General features: G+C 46.2%; 1 protein-coding gene across 2 annotated transcripts in view; it reads left to right on the top strand.

Moving 5' to 3' along the window:
• LOC128691310 (uncharacterized) overlaps positions 1-19,269 on the top strand; it is a 308,431-nt gene that overhangs the window by 281,481 nt on the left and 7,681 nt on the right. For both annotated transcript variants that reach the window (XM_070091675.1, XM_070091674.1), the window contains exon 5: positions 7,038-7,190. In XM_070091675.1, coding sequence (XP_069947776.1) covers positions 7,038-7,190 — 153 coding nt within the window. The remainder of the gene's footprint in view (positions 1-7,037; positions 7,191-19,269) is intronic.

The following is a 19,269-nucleotide window of genomic DNA, read 5'->3' as shown; positions in this document are numbered from 1 at the left end:
TGGCTAAGTGTGGGTTCCAAACTGGTGCCGCATACTCCAATATGGGCCTAACGTACACGGTGTACAGGGTCCTGAACGATTCCTTATTAAGATGTCGGAATGCTGTTCTGAGGTTTGCCAGGCGCCCATATGCTGCAGCAGTTATTTGGTTGATGTGCACTTCAGAAGATGTGCCTGGTGTTATACTTACCCCAAGATCTTTTTCCTTGAGTGATGTTTGTAGTCTCTGGCCCCCTAGACTATACTCCGTCTGCGGTCTTCTTTGCCCTTCCCCAATGCTCATGACTTTGCACTTGGTGGGATTGAACTCCAGGAGTCAGTTGCTGGACCAGGTCTGCAGCCTGTCCAGATCCCTTTGTATTTCTGCCTGGTCTTCGATCGAATGAATTCTTCTCATCAACTTCACGTCATCTGCAAACAGTGACACTTCAGAGTTTATTCCTTCTGTCATGTCGTTCACAAATACCAGAAACAGCACTGGTCCTAGAACTGACCCCTGTGGGACCCCGCTGGTCACAGGTGCCCACTCTGACACCTCGCCACGTACCATTACTCGCTGCTGTCTTCTTGACAAGTATTCCCTGATCCATTGCAGTGCCTTCCCTGTTACCCCTGCTTGGTCCTCCAGTTTTTGTACTAATCTCTTGTGTGGTACTGTGTCAAACGCCTTCTTGCAGTCCATGAAAATGCAATCCACCCACCCCTCTCTCTCTTGTCTTACTGCTGTCACCATGTCATAGAACTCCAGTAGGTTTGTGACACAGGATTTCCCATCTCTGAAACCATGTTGGCTGCTGGTGATGAGATCATTCCTTTCTAGATGTTCCACCATTCTTCTCCTGACAATCTTTCCCATGATTTTGCATGCTATACATGTCAGTGACACTGGTCTGTAGTTTAGTGCTTCATGTCTGTCTCCTTTTCTAAAGATTGGGACCACATTTGCTGTCTTCCATGCCTCAGGCAATCTCCCTGTTTCGATAGATGTATTGAATATTGTTGTTAGGGGTACACATAGCGCCTCTGCTCCCTCTCTCAGGACCCATGGAGAGATGTTATCTGGCCCCATTGCCTTTGAGGTATCTAGCTCACTCAGAAGCCTCTTCACTTCTTCCTCGGTTGTGTGTACTGTGTCCAGCACATGGTAGTGTACCCCACCTCTCCGTCTTTCTGGAGCCCCTTCTGTCTCCTCTGTGAACACTTCTTTGAATCTCTTGTTGAGTTCCTCACATACTTCACTGTCATTTCTTGTTGTCTCTCCTCCTTCCTTCCTTAGCCTGATGACCTGGTCCTTGATGGTTGTTTTCTTCCTGATGTGGCTGTATAACAGCTTCGGGTCAGATTTGGCTTTTGCTGCTATGTCGTTTTCATACTGACGTTGGGCCTCCCTTCTTATCTGTGCATATTCGTTTCTGGCTCTACAAGTGCTCTCCTTATTCTCCTGGGTCCTTTGCCTTCTATATTTCTTCCATTCCCTAGCACACTTGGTTTTTGCCTCCTTGCATCTTTGGGTGAACCATGGGCTCATCTTGGCTTTTTCATTATTCCTGTTACCCTTGGGTACAAACCTCTCCTCAGCCTCTTTGCACATTGTTGCTACATATTCCATCATCTCATTAACTGGCTTCCCTGCCAGTTCTCTGTCCCACTGAACCTCATTCAGGAAGTTCCGCATTCCTCTGTAGTCCCCTTTCCTGTAGTTTGGTTTCATTTGTCCTGGCCTTCCTGCTTCCCCCTCCACTTGTAGCTCTACTGTGTATTCGAAGCTTAAAACCACATGATCGCTGGCCCCAAGGGGTCTTTCATATGTGATATCCTCAATATCTGCACTACTCAAGGTGAATACTAAATCCAGTCTTGCTGGTTCATCCTCTCCTCTCTCTCTTGTAGTGACCCTTACGTGTTGGTACATGAAGTTTTCCAGTACCACCTCCATCATCTTAGCCCTCCATGTATCTTGGCCCCCATGTGGCTCCAAGTTCTCCCATTCGATCTCCTTGTGGTTAAAGTCGCCCATGATCAGGAGCTTTGCCCTGCATACATGAGCTCTTCTGGCCACTGCAGCCAGTGTGTCAACCATTGCTCTATTGCTCTCGTCATACTCTTGCCTTGGCCTCCTGCTGTTCTGTGGCGGGCTATACATCACTGCAATTATCACCTTGGGACCTCCAGAGTGAAGCGTTCCCGCTATGCAATCGCTTTCTTCTCCGCTGTCTCCTCTCTCCAGCTCATCAAAATTCCATCGGTGTTTGATCAGCAATGCCACTCCTCCACCCCCCCTGTTCCTTCTGTCTTTCCTCAGGATCTGGTATCCCGTTGGAAAGATGGCATCTACTATCATACCTGTAAGGTTGGTTTCTGTGATCGCTATGATGTCTGGTGATGCCTCTTTGACTCTTTCATGGCACTCCTCCCACTTGTTTATTCCATCAGCGTTTGTGTACCATACCTTCAGTTTCCTTTCCAACACTGTGGTTTGGGGGGCCTGTGGGGGTGGGAGACCTGGTAGCATACTGTGGGATTCTATGGTTGGGGGTTGGGTGGAAGCTGTGGGTATGGATTGTATTGTGTGTTTGGATGGTGTGATAGATTGTGGGGTTCTGAGGATAGTTGTGTATGTGCTTGCCCTTGCTGCTCTGTTCTGCTCTGACTGACCTCTGCTGGTTCCATCCTTGTCTCCTTTCTTAGCTCCTTTCGCTTTTTTGTCCTCTCCCTCAGCTGCTGTCTCTCTGTTTGTGTTCTGTCTCTGTCTAGGAACACCTTCTTGTACTCTTCCGAGCTTTTCAACCGTGGTTTCTCTTGGAGGATCCTGTTCCGCACTGTTTCTGTCCTGAGAATCAGCTTGATCGGTCAGTTTCTCCCCTTCAAGTACCCCCCTATTCTCTGAAAATTTACAATCTCGTCCATGTCTTCTCCCCCTATTTCCGTGATGATTTTCTCAATCTCCTTTCTTTCTTCCTGCCGTCTTTCAGTGTGTGTCCTTTCCTCTCTCTCCCGAAGCCCATGGATAAACACTGATTTTGCCCTTTCTTCCTCCCATTGCCTCTCCCTCTGTGACTCTGGTTCCTGTCTGTATGTGGTCATTTTCTCCCTTGACTTTTCCAGTGGCTCTTGGTAGCATGGTTGTGCCTCAGCATTCGACCTATCTCCCTCTCCCTCTGCACCCATCTGCTCTTCCCTTCCACTCCCTGGCCCTTCTTTGCAGGCTGATATGACCTTAGCATAATTCATATCTCCTTCCTTCCTGTTCAGCCTCTCAGCTTCGTATGGTGTGTCATCTCAAATTCTAGGACCTTTACCCTGGCTACTGCAGTTTCGACTTGTGCCTCCCAATTCTTCGTTTCCTTCTCCAACCTCTTTTCCCATTTCACAGAGATCTCTTTCTCCATTTCTTCAGAAAGCTCTCCTAATGTTCTCTCCCATTCTTGCTCTATCCTTTTCCACTGCTCCTCCATCCATTCCTCCCTTCCAATACCATTGTCATCTGATCCCTGATTCCTGCGAGTCCCAACCATTTTTTTTTTTAGCGAAAGAGAGAGAGAAAGAGAAAAAGAAAAAGGGGGAGAGAGTGAGAGAGAGGGAGAAAGAGAGAGAAGGGGAGGGTAGAAGGAGAGAGGGGAAAAGAAGGGAAAAGGGGGGAGAAAGTGAGAGAGAGGGAAAAGGTAAGAGAGAGAGAGGGGGGAGTGACAAGGGAAGAGAGAGAGAGAGAGAGAGAGAGAGAGAGAGAGAGAGAGAGAGAGAGAAAAGAAGAGGAAGAGAGAGAGAGGAAGAGAGAAAGAGAGGAAGAGAGGAAGAGAGAGAGGGAGAGGGAGAGAGAGAGGAAGAGAGAGAGGAAGAGAGAAAGAGTGAGAGGAAGAGAGAGAGGAAGAGAGAGAGGAAGAGAGAGGATGAGAGAGAGAGAGAGAGAGAGAGAGAGAGAGAGAGAGAGAGAGAGAGAGAGAGAGAGAGAGAGAGAGAGAGAGAGAGAGAGTGAGAGAGGAAGAGAGGAGGAGAGGAGAGGGAGACGGGGGGGGGGGAGGAAGGGTTAGAGGGTCACTTCACAGGAAGGTGTGAAATCCTGTATGTGTGTGTGTCTGTATGTGTGTGTGTGTGTGTGTGTGTGTGTGTGTGTGTGTGTGTGTGTGTGTGTGTGTGCATGTGTGTGCATATGTGTGTGTGTGTGCATGTGTGTGTGTGTGTGTGTGTGTGTGTGTGTGTGTGTGTGTGTGCTACAGCTATTCAAGTGCCTAACAGCAGAGCCTGTTCTCACCTAGTGTGTGTGCATATGTTTATGTAAACAGTCCTTATTTCCCACGTATGTACTACATATGTATTGCACATGTACCCGATCTCTTGGTTCCCACTGTAGTCTTATGCGTTTAAAATTACGTTAAAAAATAAATACACTAGGCTTCGCCTGTATGCCGCTACCTCTAAATTCTATTAAATTCCAGTAAATGCTGCTTATTCTAATTCTGATAGCTCGAGGAGAGTGACCCCCAATTCCAGCTAGAGACAGGTACTATTGACCCCATGCAACTCAAACTAGGTGAATATTACTTGCGGCTGGCAGTGAAGTAACGTTGCAGGTCTGTCCTGTCCCAGAAGTTGAAGATGTTTGATGCTTCTCGGTAATTTTTCCACTAACTTCCTGTATGCACTCTAGTCTCTAGCTCTTCTAATTTTTTCACTCACTGTATTTACTGACACATCTATATATATATATATCTTATCTCCCTGGTCTTGAGTCGCACTTATTCTTCAAATACCCCACTGCGTTATTATGGCAACACTATTTAGGCCTGACACAACCGTTCACCCTCCAAACGGCCACCACTAAACACTTAGTCACTATTTCCTTTGTTTTCTTTTCTGTGATCACTTATATTTCCTTTTTTCGGGGCTTAAGTGATTATATTCACTCTTATGCGTGCACACGCCTATATCCCACACTCTATTCCTTATGGCACAGTCAGAAATTACCACCAAAACATGAGCTCAAACCGCGTGACTCCTCCACGAGTGTGTGTGTGTGTGTGTGTGTGTGCGTGCGTGTGTGTGTGTGTGTGTGTGTGTGTGTGTGTGTGTGTGTGTGTGTGTGTGTGTGTGTGTGTGTGTGCAAGACACACTGAAAGGTTGGTGTGTGTCGTGTACTGTGAGGGTAAAACACTTTCTGTGTAGTTATTAAATCTGCATACATCCCCTTCACCAACAGCTATTATAACCTTAGTACCTTAGTATGGACACAGGAGTCATCCCACACTCACTAAAAACAAAAGACATAGCCCTTCTCTACAAAGGTGTAAGTAAAGCAATTGCAAAGAACTACAAACTAACATTCCATATCATAAAAATCTCTGAAAGGGTTCTAAGAAGCAAGATCGATAACCACCTAGATACCCATCAATTACACAACCCAGGGCAACACGGGTTTAGAGCACGTCACTCCTGCCTGTCCCAGCTACTTGACCCCTATGACAAGGTCCTGGATGCTTTAAAGGATAAAGAAAATGCACGTGTAGTATACACAGGCTTTGCGAAAGCCTTCGACAAGTGTGACCATGGTGTAATAGCGCACAAAATGCGTGACAAAGAAATAACAAGAAAAGTTAGTAGCTGGATCTGTAACTTCCTAACAAATAGAGCACAAAAAGTAATAGTAAACAGAGTAAAGTCTGAGGCAGCTACAGTGAAAAGCTGTGTTCCACAAGGCACAGTACTCGCCCGCATCCTGTTCCTCATCCTTATATCTGACATAGACAGATATGTAAGCCATAACTCCGTGTCTTCCTTTGCAGATGACACTCGAATTGCCATGACAGTGTCCTCCAGTGAAGGCACCGCAAGACTCAAAACGGACATCAACTAAATCTTTAAATAGGCCGCAGAAAACAATATGAAGTTCAATGAAGACAAATTTCTACTACTCAGATATGACAACCTAAGGAAATTAAAATTTTATTAGAGTATAAAGCAAATTCTAAACACACAATAGAGCGAAAAACTAATGTAAAAGATCTGGGAGTAATAATATCAGGGGATCTCACCTTTAAAGACATCAACAATGTATCTATCTTATCTGTTAGAAAAATGACAGGATGGATAATGAGAACCTTCAAAACTACTGATGCAAAGCCCATAATGATTCTCTTCAAACTGCTTGTGCTATCTAGGCTGGAATACTGCTGCACACTAACTACCCCTTCAAGGCTGGTGAAATTGCTGACCTGGAGAATGTACTGAGAACTTTCACAGCACACGTAAGTATGATAAAGCACCTAAATTACTGCGAACGGCTGAAATCCCTTGATTTGTATTCCCTGGAACGCAGGCAAGAAAGATACATGATAATATACACTTGGAAAATTCTAGAAGATTAGTACCAAACTTGCACACGAAAATCACTCCATATGATAGCAAAAGACTCGGCAGGAGATGCAACATTCCCCCAATGAAAAGCAGGGGCTGGGGGGCGGCATGAGTACATTAAGAGACAAAATAAGTGTCAAGGGCCCAAGACTGTCCAACTGCCTCCCAGCATACATAAGGGGGATTACCAGTAGACCCCTGACTGTCTTCAAGAAGGCACTGGACAGGTACCTAAAGTAAGTACCTAACCAGCCGGGATGTCGTTCGTATGTCAGTTCACGTGCGGCCAGCAGTAACAGCCTGGTTGATCAGACCTTGATCTACCACGTGGCCTGGTCACAGACCGAGCCGCGGGGGCGTTGACCCCCGAAACCCTCTCCAGGTAAACCCTGGTATTAGTCAATTTGTAGGTTGCATCCTGGGGGGGGGCATCAAAATGAAAATAACAAAAAATTTATTTCCCAACAAAACTTACAATGTGTGATTTACATATCATAAGATGTTAATAACAAGGAAAGTCACTAGCATGTCTAGGTATTTCAGACATGAGTGGTAATATACTTTTAATACAGCTGGGTTTTTAAATGAAGTGAAGTCGGATAATAGTTCTTAGTCCGTCAATTCCACTGTGTAATATAATAGAATATTCAACAACAATTTAATAAATAATATCACTTCTCTTATTACAGGTTCAGGGAGTTGCTAATTCTCTGAGAGATCTGGCTGATGGATTGCAAGAAATGGTTCGCTGGGAGATTGCTCTCAACACTATGGAAGAATATGCTCGGCCTATCAACACACTGTACAAGCGCTTCTTGCTCTACCAGAGCCTCAAGGACAGAGTGAGTCTACTTCTGTGTGTTCCAGTAGTCAGAAAAATTACTGAAACTTTACGAGGGAAACATGATGAAGTCGGTGTCAGTAATTTATAAACTCTGCTGCAACTTACAGATCGTTAACGCACTGGCCTCTGAGTTTTAGGTCTCACTGGCCATGGGTTCAAGTCCCAACCGTTCCGGGATTTGTTTGCGTTATTACGAGTTACAGTCACGTACTGAAGTGTGAGTAAAGATAAATCTCAAGCTTCAAGTTTTCACCACATGTAATTCTACTCTGTAAGTGAAAAACCAAAGACATAACAAAATCAAAATCAAAATCAAAATAAAAAACTCCATTTCTTTGCTAAGGTTACAATGTGTGTTTACATTGCATAATCTGACTGGAACAAACAAAGCCACTATCATGCCGAGGCATTTCAGGCAGGATTAACCTAATATTTAAAGACTACTTAAGTCTAGACAGGTGATGAGTGGTAGATTACAAATATTCAATATTTTATTCTATTATTAATATAATGTGGTATAATTTATGATACAAACATACATTTTTATGTTTGTAATTAAGTTTGCTTATTATTGTCCAGGAGCCAATAAAACATGGGGGTAGATATATACCGGGTCCAGAAGTGCTTGGGTGTGCAGAATTCCGTGTGGTGGTTGTCACTACGTGAACATCGACTAGACAGCCCAAAGTCTATCAGTTCGTTTGCAGGAACACAGACATCGTCTTGCAGCATAACACCAATCCTACACACAACATTGTAGGAACACAGACATCGTCTTGCAGTATAACACCAAGACTCCTACACACAACATTGCAGGAACACAGACCTCGTCTTGCAGTATAACACCAATACTCCTACACACAACATTGTAGGAACACAGACATCTTCTTGCAGCATAACACCAATACTCCTACACACAACATTGTAGGAACACAGACATCTTCTTGCAGCATAACACCAATACTCCTACACACAACATTGTAGGAACACAGACATCTTCTTGCAGCATAACACCAATACTCCTACACACCACATTGTAAGAACACAGACATCGTCTTACAGCATAACACCAATACTCCTACACACAACATTGCAGGAACACAGACATCGTCTTGCAGTATAACACCAAATCTCCTACACACGTCACAACTCATATTCACATCTGGTGGCGTGGAACAAAGCTGAACTAGTGTATATGAAACAAAAAAAAATTGATAAGAGGATGCCTAGAATTGGCATTTATTAAACTAACCAACACTATCAATGAAAACAAAGAGACATACTTTATTCACTCCATAGCGCTCATCGTTTTAATCCAGGAATGGGCGAGTAGGCCTCCTGCAGTGCTCCGTCCCCTTCTCGGTAACCTTATTCACACTTGAGAATGTAAAGTAACTCAGTGTGGACAATGTAAGTCATGATCACAGGTAATGCTGTTGTCCCCTGAAAACTTCTCTTATCTTACCTTGTGCACAACACCAGGATGGCATTTCTCTTACCAGTCAGGCCCTAAAATCATATATAGTCCACATTATTTTATAATTTACCATTACTAGTATTAATATTTAATATTGTAGTTATTAATTTAATATTACTTCTAGCTTTTTGTGAGCGTGGTGATGTAGTGGGCATCGAAGGAGTGACAGTTCGGTAACCTACTGTGACTAAGTTCCACTTACCTCGCCCAAATTACTTGCACATAGTTGCAGGTAATTTGTCACAAGTACCATAATTAACATGATTTATCTTGTTTTGAAAGCTTTCATTATCTACCCTGGCATTTTTCCTTCCTTTGCTTCAAATACGTTGTTATGTTCTGCAAATACCAATTTCATCTGACATTTTTAGGGAAATGCTACAAGCTAAGTCAAAGAGTAAATAATGGACTGTAATGGGACTTAACTTGAAAGACAACATTCGCCTACACAGCCGTCCCTGTAGGCGATGTCTTGAGAAGCTGTCATATGCACTCCCTAAGGGCTGTGTGAAAAAAAAAAGTTATATAAGTATAATTACCCCTAGGGGGTGTTATATCAGTATTTTCATAACTGAATAGTGACTGGATTCACTGGATCCTATACTCCGTGTGTTGGGCTAAAAAGCCCTCATATAACCGAGTGTATGGTACATCTAGAAAGAAATGTACCAGCTATCTGTTGTGCAGCTGACCTAGCTAGTCTCATTACTTACTAGACTTACCTGGGTATCTGTATCGGACCCATATAATCACTCGGGTATTGGTGCCTTGATTGAAGCAGACTTGTTCTTTGAGAAATATCGCTCTACTCCGTCAGGATCACAACATTCGTTACTACACGGTTCATCTAATATTGTTTATTATTCACAATCTTACCACTAAAGAAGCTGATCACACTTTTCTGTAAGTGTTTTTATGTGTTCTTTGAGATACTTTTATGCACAAAAACGCACGGATCAGTGTTCTTTGTTCGTTATCCCGGCATCAATGTGTCCCTTGACAGGATTAAAAGTCATCTAAGCTAAGGCGCCCCTCGTGCCCTTTGCTTGCCCCCAGCACATAAGGGAAACGCTGACATAGCATATTTCCCATGCTTGCCAAATTTCCACTATGAAGCAATGCAGAATGCTTGATTCTAGCTGTCTGGGCATAGACGGCAATGTACATCTTTAATATAGTAATAAAGTGGGTGCAGGATTTTCCTTAATTTTCCTGCTAAGGTAAGAGATTGATTGTCTCTCATTAACCGCATTACTCACAACACTGGTCTCTTACAAGGAGCCGCATGACTCATAACTAGTACACGCTGGTTAAACATCTGCTTGTAATTACTTGGGAAGTAAACAAGATGCTTGCCCCTTGTGATAGGGCTGGGGCCCTCAGGGCTGAAAAGGGCTGAAAAGAGCTGAAGGGGGTTGATATCCCCCTCCTGGAGAAAATTTCTCAACAGACATTGCTATTCTTACGTTATTTTACCTGTTTCTTATGATGTATGAGATTGTTTGCCGGCGTTCTGTCTACTCTGCTCGTCGTGAGTTCTTCATTTTTCCAATATGCAAGCCACTGAAATTTATGACAGGGAGCAACATGTTGTTCTGAGGTGTCTCTTGAGAGACTGTTGATATCCATTTGTAATGTTTCTGTACTTTCCACTGTGCTACTTTCATAGTTATCGTCTGCAAAGGATGATTAGAAGCTGAGACTTGAGTTTTCATCTGTCTGCTGCGAAGATGAGAAACAACAAAGATTCTAAGACTACTTTGGATTCCTAAACCTTTTACTTTACTGAGACTGGATTTGTTTTGTTTCCTACCATTCCTTCTATTCTGGACTGTAAGCTCAGAAATACTAATCGTTGTGCTCCGGGTTTTCTCGTGTTTTCACGGTCGCTCTTAAGTGCTAGAACTTTAATTTGTGCCATCAATCCTATACGATACATCCCTCTAGCGCCTGGAACCAATCTCGGGCGGAAAACATTATATACTGAGTCAAAAAAGGAGAATTAGTGTGCACTACCTAACAGAGTTTACTGCCAGAGGGGAATCATAGGCCTGTGTCCCGTGTGAAAAATAATAATAATAGAACTTTTCTTTGTCAGAGGAAAGAAAGTCTCCCTGATAACATTGTGTGTACATAGTGTTATAGTGTATACTACAGTGGCTCCCTAGTATATTGATGATAAAGGCTAAAGTGTCATTTGAAAACAGGTGAATTTGTAAATGAAGTGATAAGCCTATAGAGGCAGGTGCCAGAAGTCGCCAGAAACTTACCACAGGTCAGCTGTTTTTAATAAATCTTCCTGGCCTGCTAGTGTACTCGCATATAATCTAGTGATACCAGTGAATAGCAGAATACAGTGTTGTAGTAGCAACTAATCAGTATTATAATGGTACTTAGTGGAGTGGAGTGACTTTCATTAGTTTCTTTTTTCTTGAAATACCAGACGTATACTGTGAATTTCATATAACCTGTAGTTACCAGCGGTCGCAATATACACAACGAGAAGCAATTATTACTACAGAAAAAGCGTTCTTTCTCCAAAATTTCCACCAGTCAACTATAGTGATAATATAGCATTTATTGTGGTGGAGACGAAAAAAAACTAGAAAAGCTAGATACAGCGATTGATAAACAAGGGATGAGGCTCGACCGTTCGTCATTGTAGGAGCTGCCAGCAATCACCGGTTCTTCAACACGCAAGTTATACTTTTGTATCAATCAAATCACATATTACTCGGGTAGATAATTTCAAGTAGATCATTCATGTGTTAGCCCAAATCACCGACCAGTACGTTTTAAATAAGTGACCCACTGATCAGATCAGACTGGTTCCGAACCCTCGACTGGTCCGAACCCTCGACTGGTCCGAACCCTTGACTGGTCCGAACCCTTGACTGGTTTCAAACGGATTCGTTGGACAATAAAGCAGACTGTAAACGGATGGGGTTGTAGGCGCCCTTATCAAACACAAACAATAAATATAAATCAGGAACGTACATGGTAAGCTGTCCAATATACAAGTACAGTTAGAAATAGAAATACAGATAGCTAGAGCTTCATTTAAGGAGGTTATTAATAGAGTATTCAAGAGGTTGCTAGTAGAATTACAGTAAATCAACCATTCAAATCATTATGAAGCTCTGTGTAGTCTGTGGTCAATCAAACAAACGGGCTTCCACATGGATAAATTGTCATTTTTGTGGAAATTGGTGTCACACCCCTTGTGCAGATATCCAAGAACTAGCTACAAGCAGTATTAAAACAGGGAAGTGTTTTTGGGTATGCCCAAATGAGATAAATCTGTGGACTAAAATCACAAGGGTATTAAAAGAGGATAACATCAAAGCTGCTTTCATAGAAAACCTGGAAGCTTTCTACAACATATGGGAACATAAAAAGTCTGGGCTGAATGGTACTGCCCTTGATACTGGCCATGTAGTCAGAAACTGTAAGGCTGGAGGTGATGTCCTGGTAGTCAGTAAATGTGGGGCTGATAGTGCTGTCCTGGGAGACAGTAATGGTGAAGCTGGAGGTGCTGTCCTGGGAGACAGTAATGGTGAAGCTGGAGATTTTGTCCAGGTAGTCGGGAATTATATGCAGGAAAGAATACATATAAATGACCTCATAGGGGACAGGAGCCGTAGTGGGGAAACAAGTGTAGTCAAAGATAAGATAAAACCAATATTGCAAACTAGAAATACCACAGGAAATAGCAAACAAGAGGACTCCACTAGCAATAGTGAGGATATATTACCAAAAACAACTGGTTGGAGCTCCATTGTTGGTGCTAGGGAGGATAGGAATAAGACAGGGAAACATGCACCATCAGGGAATACAGTCACAGAAACCCAAGGCAAACGGAAACCAAGCCTGTGCACATACTATGCACTTGGTATCTGCAGACATGGGAAATCTGGAAAAACAGACGGGACGTGCAACTATGACCACCCTAGAAAATGCCGTGCCCATGTGACAACAGGAAAATGCAAACTTCCTTCCTGTAAGTTTTTTCACCCTGAAATGTGTACCTCTTCAGTACAGGAAAGACAGTGCTATAACTTAAATTGCCAGGCACACCATCTAAAGGGGACAAAAAGATACAAAACATCCAGGCCATGGGAAAACCTGGGTAGCCACAGCCACTCAAGAGGGAGAGGTTTTTTAGTGCCAGGAAGAAAAAAAAACTGGCAGGAAATGGCAGAAATCGTAGACCAAATCCAGTCATTCCTGGAGTGGAACCACAGTCGATGGCCTCCACTCCAAACCAACATATACAGATAATAATGCCGGAAAAAAAATCCCCCCCCAGTACCAACAATACCACCAGTCCGATGACATTCTTCTTTGCAAATATACAGGGTCTAAAGCCAGCAACAAACAACAAAATACCTTTCATCCGTGGACTGCTTGCAGAGGCAAAGGCAATGTTCGCGGCTTTCACTGAGACCCACATAAAGGATCACTTGGACAACGAAATATGGATCCCAGGTTACAACCCATACAGATGTGACAGAGTGAACAGGCAAAAGGGGGGGGGTTGGCCTGTACATTGCAGAGTCACTTGTTTGCACAGAACTGCTTAATGCCTCTAATGATGTAGTGGAAGTTTTAGTAGTACAGGTCGAGAACCAAAACCTAGTCATTGTGGTAGTCTACAAACCTCCGGATGCAACATCCCAGCAATTCCAGGAACAGCCGTCAAAAATTGACCACTGTCTGGAAAATCTTCCAGCTCCTGCACCCAGCATCTTGCTCCTTGGGGATTTCAACTTAAGGCACCTAAAATGGAGGAATATAGCAAATAATATTGTTGCAGTAATAACACCAGGAGGCAGCTCTGATGAAAACTCACACTCACACGAGCTTTTAAATCTCTGCACAAAATTCAATTTAAACCAGCAAATAATAGAGCCTACTAGACTGGAGAATACACTAGACCTCATCTTCACTAACAATGATGATCTGATAAGAAATGTCACCATATCAAAAACAATATACTCAGATCACAACATAATTGAGGTTAAGACATGTATGCGTGGAGCCCCAGACCGACATAATGAGATTAGTCACGAGGGAGCATTCACCAAATTCAACTTCAATAACAAAAACATAAAGTGGGACCAAGTAAACCAAGTCCTAACCGATATAAGCTGGGAAGATATACTAAGCAACACAGACCCCAAATTATGCCTAGAACAGATTAACTTGGTGGCACTCGATGTATGCACAAGGCTTATTCCTCTAAGAAAAAGGAGGAGTAGATATAAAATAGAAAGAGACAGGCGTTCCCTTTACAGGCGACGGAAAAGAATAACAGAGCGGCTAAAAGAGGTCAATATATCTGAAATGCGTAGGGAGACATTGGTCAGAGAAATAGCAAGCATCGAACTTAAGCTAAAGGAATCTTATAGGAGTCAGGAATCGCGGGAAGAACTAAAAGCCATAAATAAAATCGAAAGAAACCCAAAGTATTTCTTTTCCTATGCCAAATCAAAGTCGAGAACAACGTCCAGTATTGGGCCCCTACTTAAACAAGATGGGTCCTACACAGATGACAGCAAGGAAATGAGTGAGCTACTCAAGTCCCAATATGACTCAGTTTTTAGCAAGCCGCTAACCAGACTGAGAGTCGAAGATCAAAATAATTTTTTTATGAGAGAGCCACAGAATTTGGTTAACACAAGCCTATCCGATGTTATCCTGACGCCAAATGACTTCGAACAGGCGAAAAATGACATGCCCATGCACTCTGCCCCAGGGCCAGACTCATGGAACTCTGTGTTCATCAAGAACTGCAAGAAGCCCCTATCACGAGCATTTTCCATCCTATGGAGAGGGAGCATGGACACGGGGGTCGTCCCACAGTTACTAAAAACAACAGACATAGCCCCACTCCACAAAGGGGGCAGTAAAGCAACAGCAAAGAACTACAGACCGATAGCACTAACATCCCATATCATAAAAATCTTTGAAAGGGTCCTAAGAAGCAAGATCACCACCCGTCTAGAAACCCATCAGTTACACAACCCAGGGCAACATGGGTTTAGAACAGGTCGCTCCTGTCTGTCTCAACTATTGGATCACTACGACAAGGTCCTCGATGCACTAGAAGACAAAAAGAATGCAGATGTAATATATACAGACTTTGCAAAAGCCTTCGACAAGTGTGACCATGGCGTGATAGCGCACAAAATGCGTGCTAAAGGAATAACAGGAAAAGTCGGTCGATGGATCTATAATTTCCTCACTAACAGAACACAGAGAGTAGTCGTCAACAGAGTAAAGTCCGAGGCAGTTACAGTGAAATGCTCTGTTCCACAAGGCACAGTACTCGCTCCCATCTTGTTCCTCATCCTCATATCCGACATAGACAAGGATGTCATCCACAGCACCAGGTCTTCCTTTGCAGATGACACCCGAATCTGCATGACAGTGTCTTCCATTGCAGACACTGCAAGGCTCCAGGCGGACATCAACCAAATCTTTCAGTGGGCTGCAGAAAACAATATGAAGTTCAACGATGAGAAATTTCAATTACTCAGATATGGTAAACACGAGGAAATTAAATCTTCAGCAGAGTATAAAACAAATTCTGGCCACAAAATAGAGCGAAACACCAACGTCAAAGACCTGGGAGTGATCATGTCGGAGGATCTCACCTTCAAGGACCATAACATTGTATCAATCGCATGTGCTAGAAAAATGACAGGATGGATAATGAGAAACTTCAAAACTAGGGAGGCCAAGCCCATGATGACACTCTTCAGGTCACTTGTTCTATCTAGGCCGGAATATAATTTTCTTTAGCCAATCGATTATTATTAGTCACATTAGTTTTGAGCTCCACAAAAACTACAAAATGGTAAATTGCGAGGGTAGTAGCAGTAGTAGTAGTAGCAGTAGTAGTAGTAGCAGTAGTAGTAGTAGTAGTAGGTGGTAGTGGCGGTGGTAGGTGGTTCGTGTTCGCGGTGGTAGTGGTGGCTGAAATTAGGTGAAGTGGCAGGTGGTAGTGGCGTGGTCAGGTGGTAGGCCTGTGGTAGGTGGCTTAGGTGGATGGCATGGGTGGTGGTAGGTGGCGGTGGTGGTGGTGGTGGATGGTGGTGAACGGTGGTTGAATTGGTGGTAGGTGGTGGCGGTGGTGGTGGTGACGGTGGTGGCATGGGTGGTGGTGGGGTGATGGTGGTTGGTGGTGGTTGGAGGTAGTTGGTGGCGGCAGGTGGTAGTGGTAGCGGTAGGTGAGGTGGTGGTGGTGGAGTGGTGGTGGTGGTAGTGGACTGGCCAGTGGCGTGATGGTGGTGGTGGTTGATGCGGTGGTGGTGGATGGTGGAGTGGGGTGGTGGCCGGTGGTTGGCAGGTGGTGGTGGTGAGAGTGGTGGGTTTGCGGTGGTAGGCGGTGGTGGCGGTGAGTGGTAGGTGGCGGTAGGTGGCAGGCGGTTCGGTGAGGTGGTGGCCCGGTCGTGGCGGTGGATGGTAGGTGGACGGTGTGGCGGTGGTGGTTAGGTGAGTAGACGTTGATGGCGGTTGGTTGGTAGGCAGGTAGGTGGTAGGTGGTAGGTGATGGCCAGGTGGTGGACGGTGGTGTTGGTGGTAGGTGGTATGGTGGTAGGTAGTGGCAGTTGGTGGTAGGTGAGCGGTGGTCAGGTCGGTGGTATGGTGAGTAGATGGTGGTGGCAATCGGACGATGGTTGTGCGGTGGTATGATGGTGGCGGTGGTGGTGGTAGTGGTAGTAGTGGATGATGACAGGTTGTAGGCCAGGTGGTAGGTGGATGGTGGTGGTGGTGGTAGGTTAGGCGGTGGTAGGCGGTGGTGGTAGGTGGCGGGAGTGGCGGTGGTGGTGGTTGGTGGCGATGGAGTGGCGGATGGATTAGGTGGTAAGTGGCAGGTGGTGGTGGTGGTAGGCGGTGGATGGATGGTCAGTCATTAGGCGGTGGTAGTAGGTGGATGATGATGGTAGGGATAGGTGGTGATGGAATGAATGGTGGTAGTGGACGGTGGTAGGTACGATGGTAGTAGGTGGCAGCGGTAGTGGTTGGTATTTGGCAGTTGGTGGGTAGTAGGTGATGGCAGGTGGCGGTGGTAGTGGTAGTGGTAGTGGTCGGTTGATGACAGGTGAGTAGGTGGACCGGTAGGTGGCGGTGATGGATAGGTGGTGGATGGTATCAGGTGGTGGCGGATGGATGGATTGGTAGGCGGTAGGTGGAGGTCAGTGGAAACATGGTGGTGGTGGTGGCGGTGGTGGTGGTGGTAGGTGGCTGGTGGAGTGGTGGTGGCGGTGGTGGTGGTGGCTGGATGGATGGTGGTGGTGGTGGTATTGGTGGCGGTAGTGGCGGTGGTGGTTAGGTGGTGGCGGTGGTGGAGAGGTGGTGGTGGTGGTGGTGGCCGGTGGTGGAGTGGATGGACGGTGGTGGCGGTGGTAGGCGGTGGTGGTAGGTGGACGGTGGTGGATGGTGGCGGCCTGGTGGTGGTGCGATAGGTGGTTCAGTGGTAGGTGGTTGGTGGTGGTGGACGGTGGTGGTGGTGGTATTGGATGGTGGCGGCAGGTGGATGGTGGACGGTGGTTGGTGGTAGGCAGGTGGTGGTAGGTAGGCGGCGGCGGCAGGTGGTGGCAGGTGGTCGTGGTAGCGGTTTGGTGGTGGAGGTGGTGGCGGTGGTGGTGAGAGTGGTGAGTGGTAGGCGGTGGTGGTGGTGCATTGGTTGGTGGTGGCGGTGGTTGGTTGGTGGCGGTGCTGGCGGTGGTGAGTGGTGGCGGTGGTAGGCGGTGGTGGCAGGTGGTGGTGGTAGGCGGTGGTGGCAGGTGGTGGTGGAGTGGTGGATGGTGGTGGCGGTGGTGGTAGTTGGCGGTGGTCTGTCCGGTTTGGCAGGTGGTGGCGGTGGCGGTGGTGGCGGACTGCGGCGGTGGTAAGCAGTGGTGGTGAGTTGGTGAGTGGGTAGTAGTAGTAGTACTTTTGGGTTAGTTTAGGGAAGGACGTGTCAACATCATATTGACAAATAAATATCCTGAACTGTGGATGTCACCAAAGTGATGCGAGAAAGTTGTAGGAGTTTTGGTCAGCAGAAACTTAAGGCCAAGACAACACTACATACGACTTCACAATAATGTTAATAGAATTCTTGACATAATATCATTAAGTATAAATAATAGAAGCACTAAGGTGGTAAAACTCCAGCTTTATATATCTTGGGTTAGATCTCATTTTAATAATACCACTCAGCTCTCGTCGCCATATTGGAAAATCAACATAAATCCGTTCAATAATATGCAAATACGAAGTTGATGATGCAATTACGGGAAATATAACTGAAATGTACAAATTAAAAAAAAAAGCAGGAAAACATGAAGTGAATAAAAACTGCGTTTTGAAAATATCTAATCAAGACAGGGCTCGCAGCAATAGATTCAAGTTAGAAAAATTTTGATTTAGAAAGGATACTGGAAGGTACTGGTTTGATAATAGAGTTGTAGATGAGTGGCAGAGGCGTCGCTAGAGTTGGTGCCACCCAGGGCGGGATCTCTGGTGTCACCCGGGGCGGAAACTCTGGTGCCACCCGGGGCGGAAACTCTGGTGTCACCCGGGGCGGAAACTCTGGTGTCACCCGGGGCGGAAACTCTGGTGTCACCCGGGGCGGTAACTCTGGTGTCACCCGGGGCGGAAACTCTGGTGTCACCCGGGGCGGAAACTCTGGTGTCACCCGGGGCGGAAACTCTGGTGTCACCCAGGGCGGAAACTCTGGTGTCACCCGGGGCGGAATCTCTGGTGTCACCCGGGGCGGAAACTCTGGTGTCACCCGGGGCGGAAACTCTGGTGTCACCCGGGGCGGAAACTCTGGTGTCACCCGGGGCGGAATCTCTGGTGTCACCCGGGGTGGAAACTCTGGTGTCACCCGGGGCGGAATCTCTGGTGTCACCCGGGGCAGAAACTCTGGTGTCACCCGGGGCGGAAACTCTGGTGTCACCCGGGGCGGAAACTCTGGTGTCACCCGGGGCGGAAACTCTGGTGTCACCCGGGGCGGAAACTCTGGTGTCACCCGGGGCGGAAACTCTGGTGTCACCCGGGGCGGAATCTCTGGTGTCACCTGGGGTGGAAACTCTGGTGTCACCCGGGGCGGAATCTCTGGTGTCACCCGGGGCGGAAACTCTGGTGTCACCCGGGGCGGAAACTCTGGTGTCACCCGGGGCGGAAACTCTGGTGTCACCTGGGGCGGAAACTCTGGTGTCACCCAGGGCAGAAACTCTGGTGTCACCCGGGGCGGAAACTCTGGTGTCACCCGGGGCGGAATCTCTGGTGTCACCCGGGGCGGAAACTCTGGTGTCACCCGGGGCGGAATCTCTGGTGTCACCCGGGGCAGAAACTCTGGTGTCACCCGGGGCGGAATCTCTGGTGTCACCTGGGGCGGAAACTCTGGTGTCACCCGGGGCGGAATCTCTGGTGTCACCCGGGGCGGAAACTCTGGTGTCACCCGGGGCGGAAACTCTGGTGTCACCCGGGGCGGAATCTCTGGTGTCACCCGGGGCGGAAACTCTGGTGTCACCCGGGGCAGCATCTCAGGTGTCACACCATAAAATTCAAGGGCGGGGGAGGGGGGGTAAACTCCAGTTAG

This window comes from Cherax quadricarinatus, chromosome 36 (assembly GCF_038502225.1).
Source record: "Cherax quadricarinatus isolate ZL_2023a chromosome 36, ASM3850222v1, whole genome shotgun sequence".
NCBI lineage: Eukaryota > Metazoa > Arthropoda > Malacostraca > Decapoda > Parastacidae > Cherax > Cherax quadricarinatus.
The sequence above is the reverse complement of the archived record's forward strand: the minus strand, read 5'-3'. Positions and strand labels throughout refer to the sequence as shown.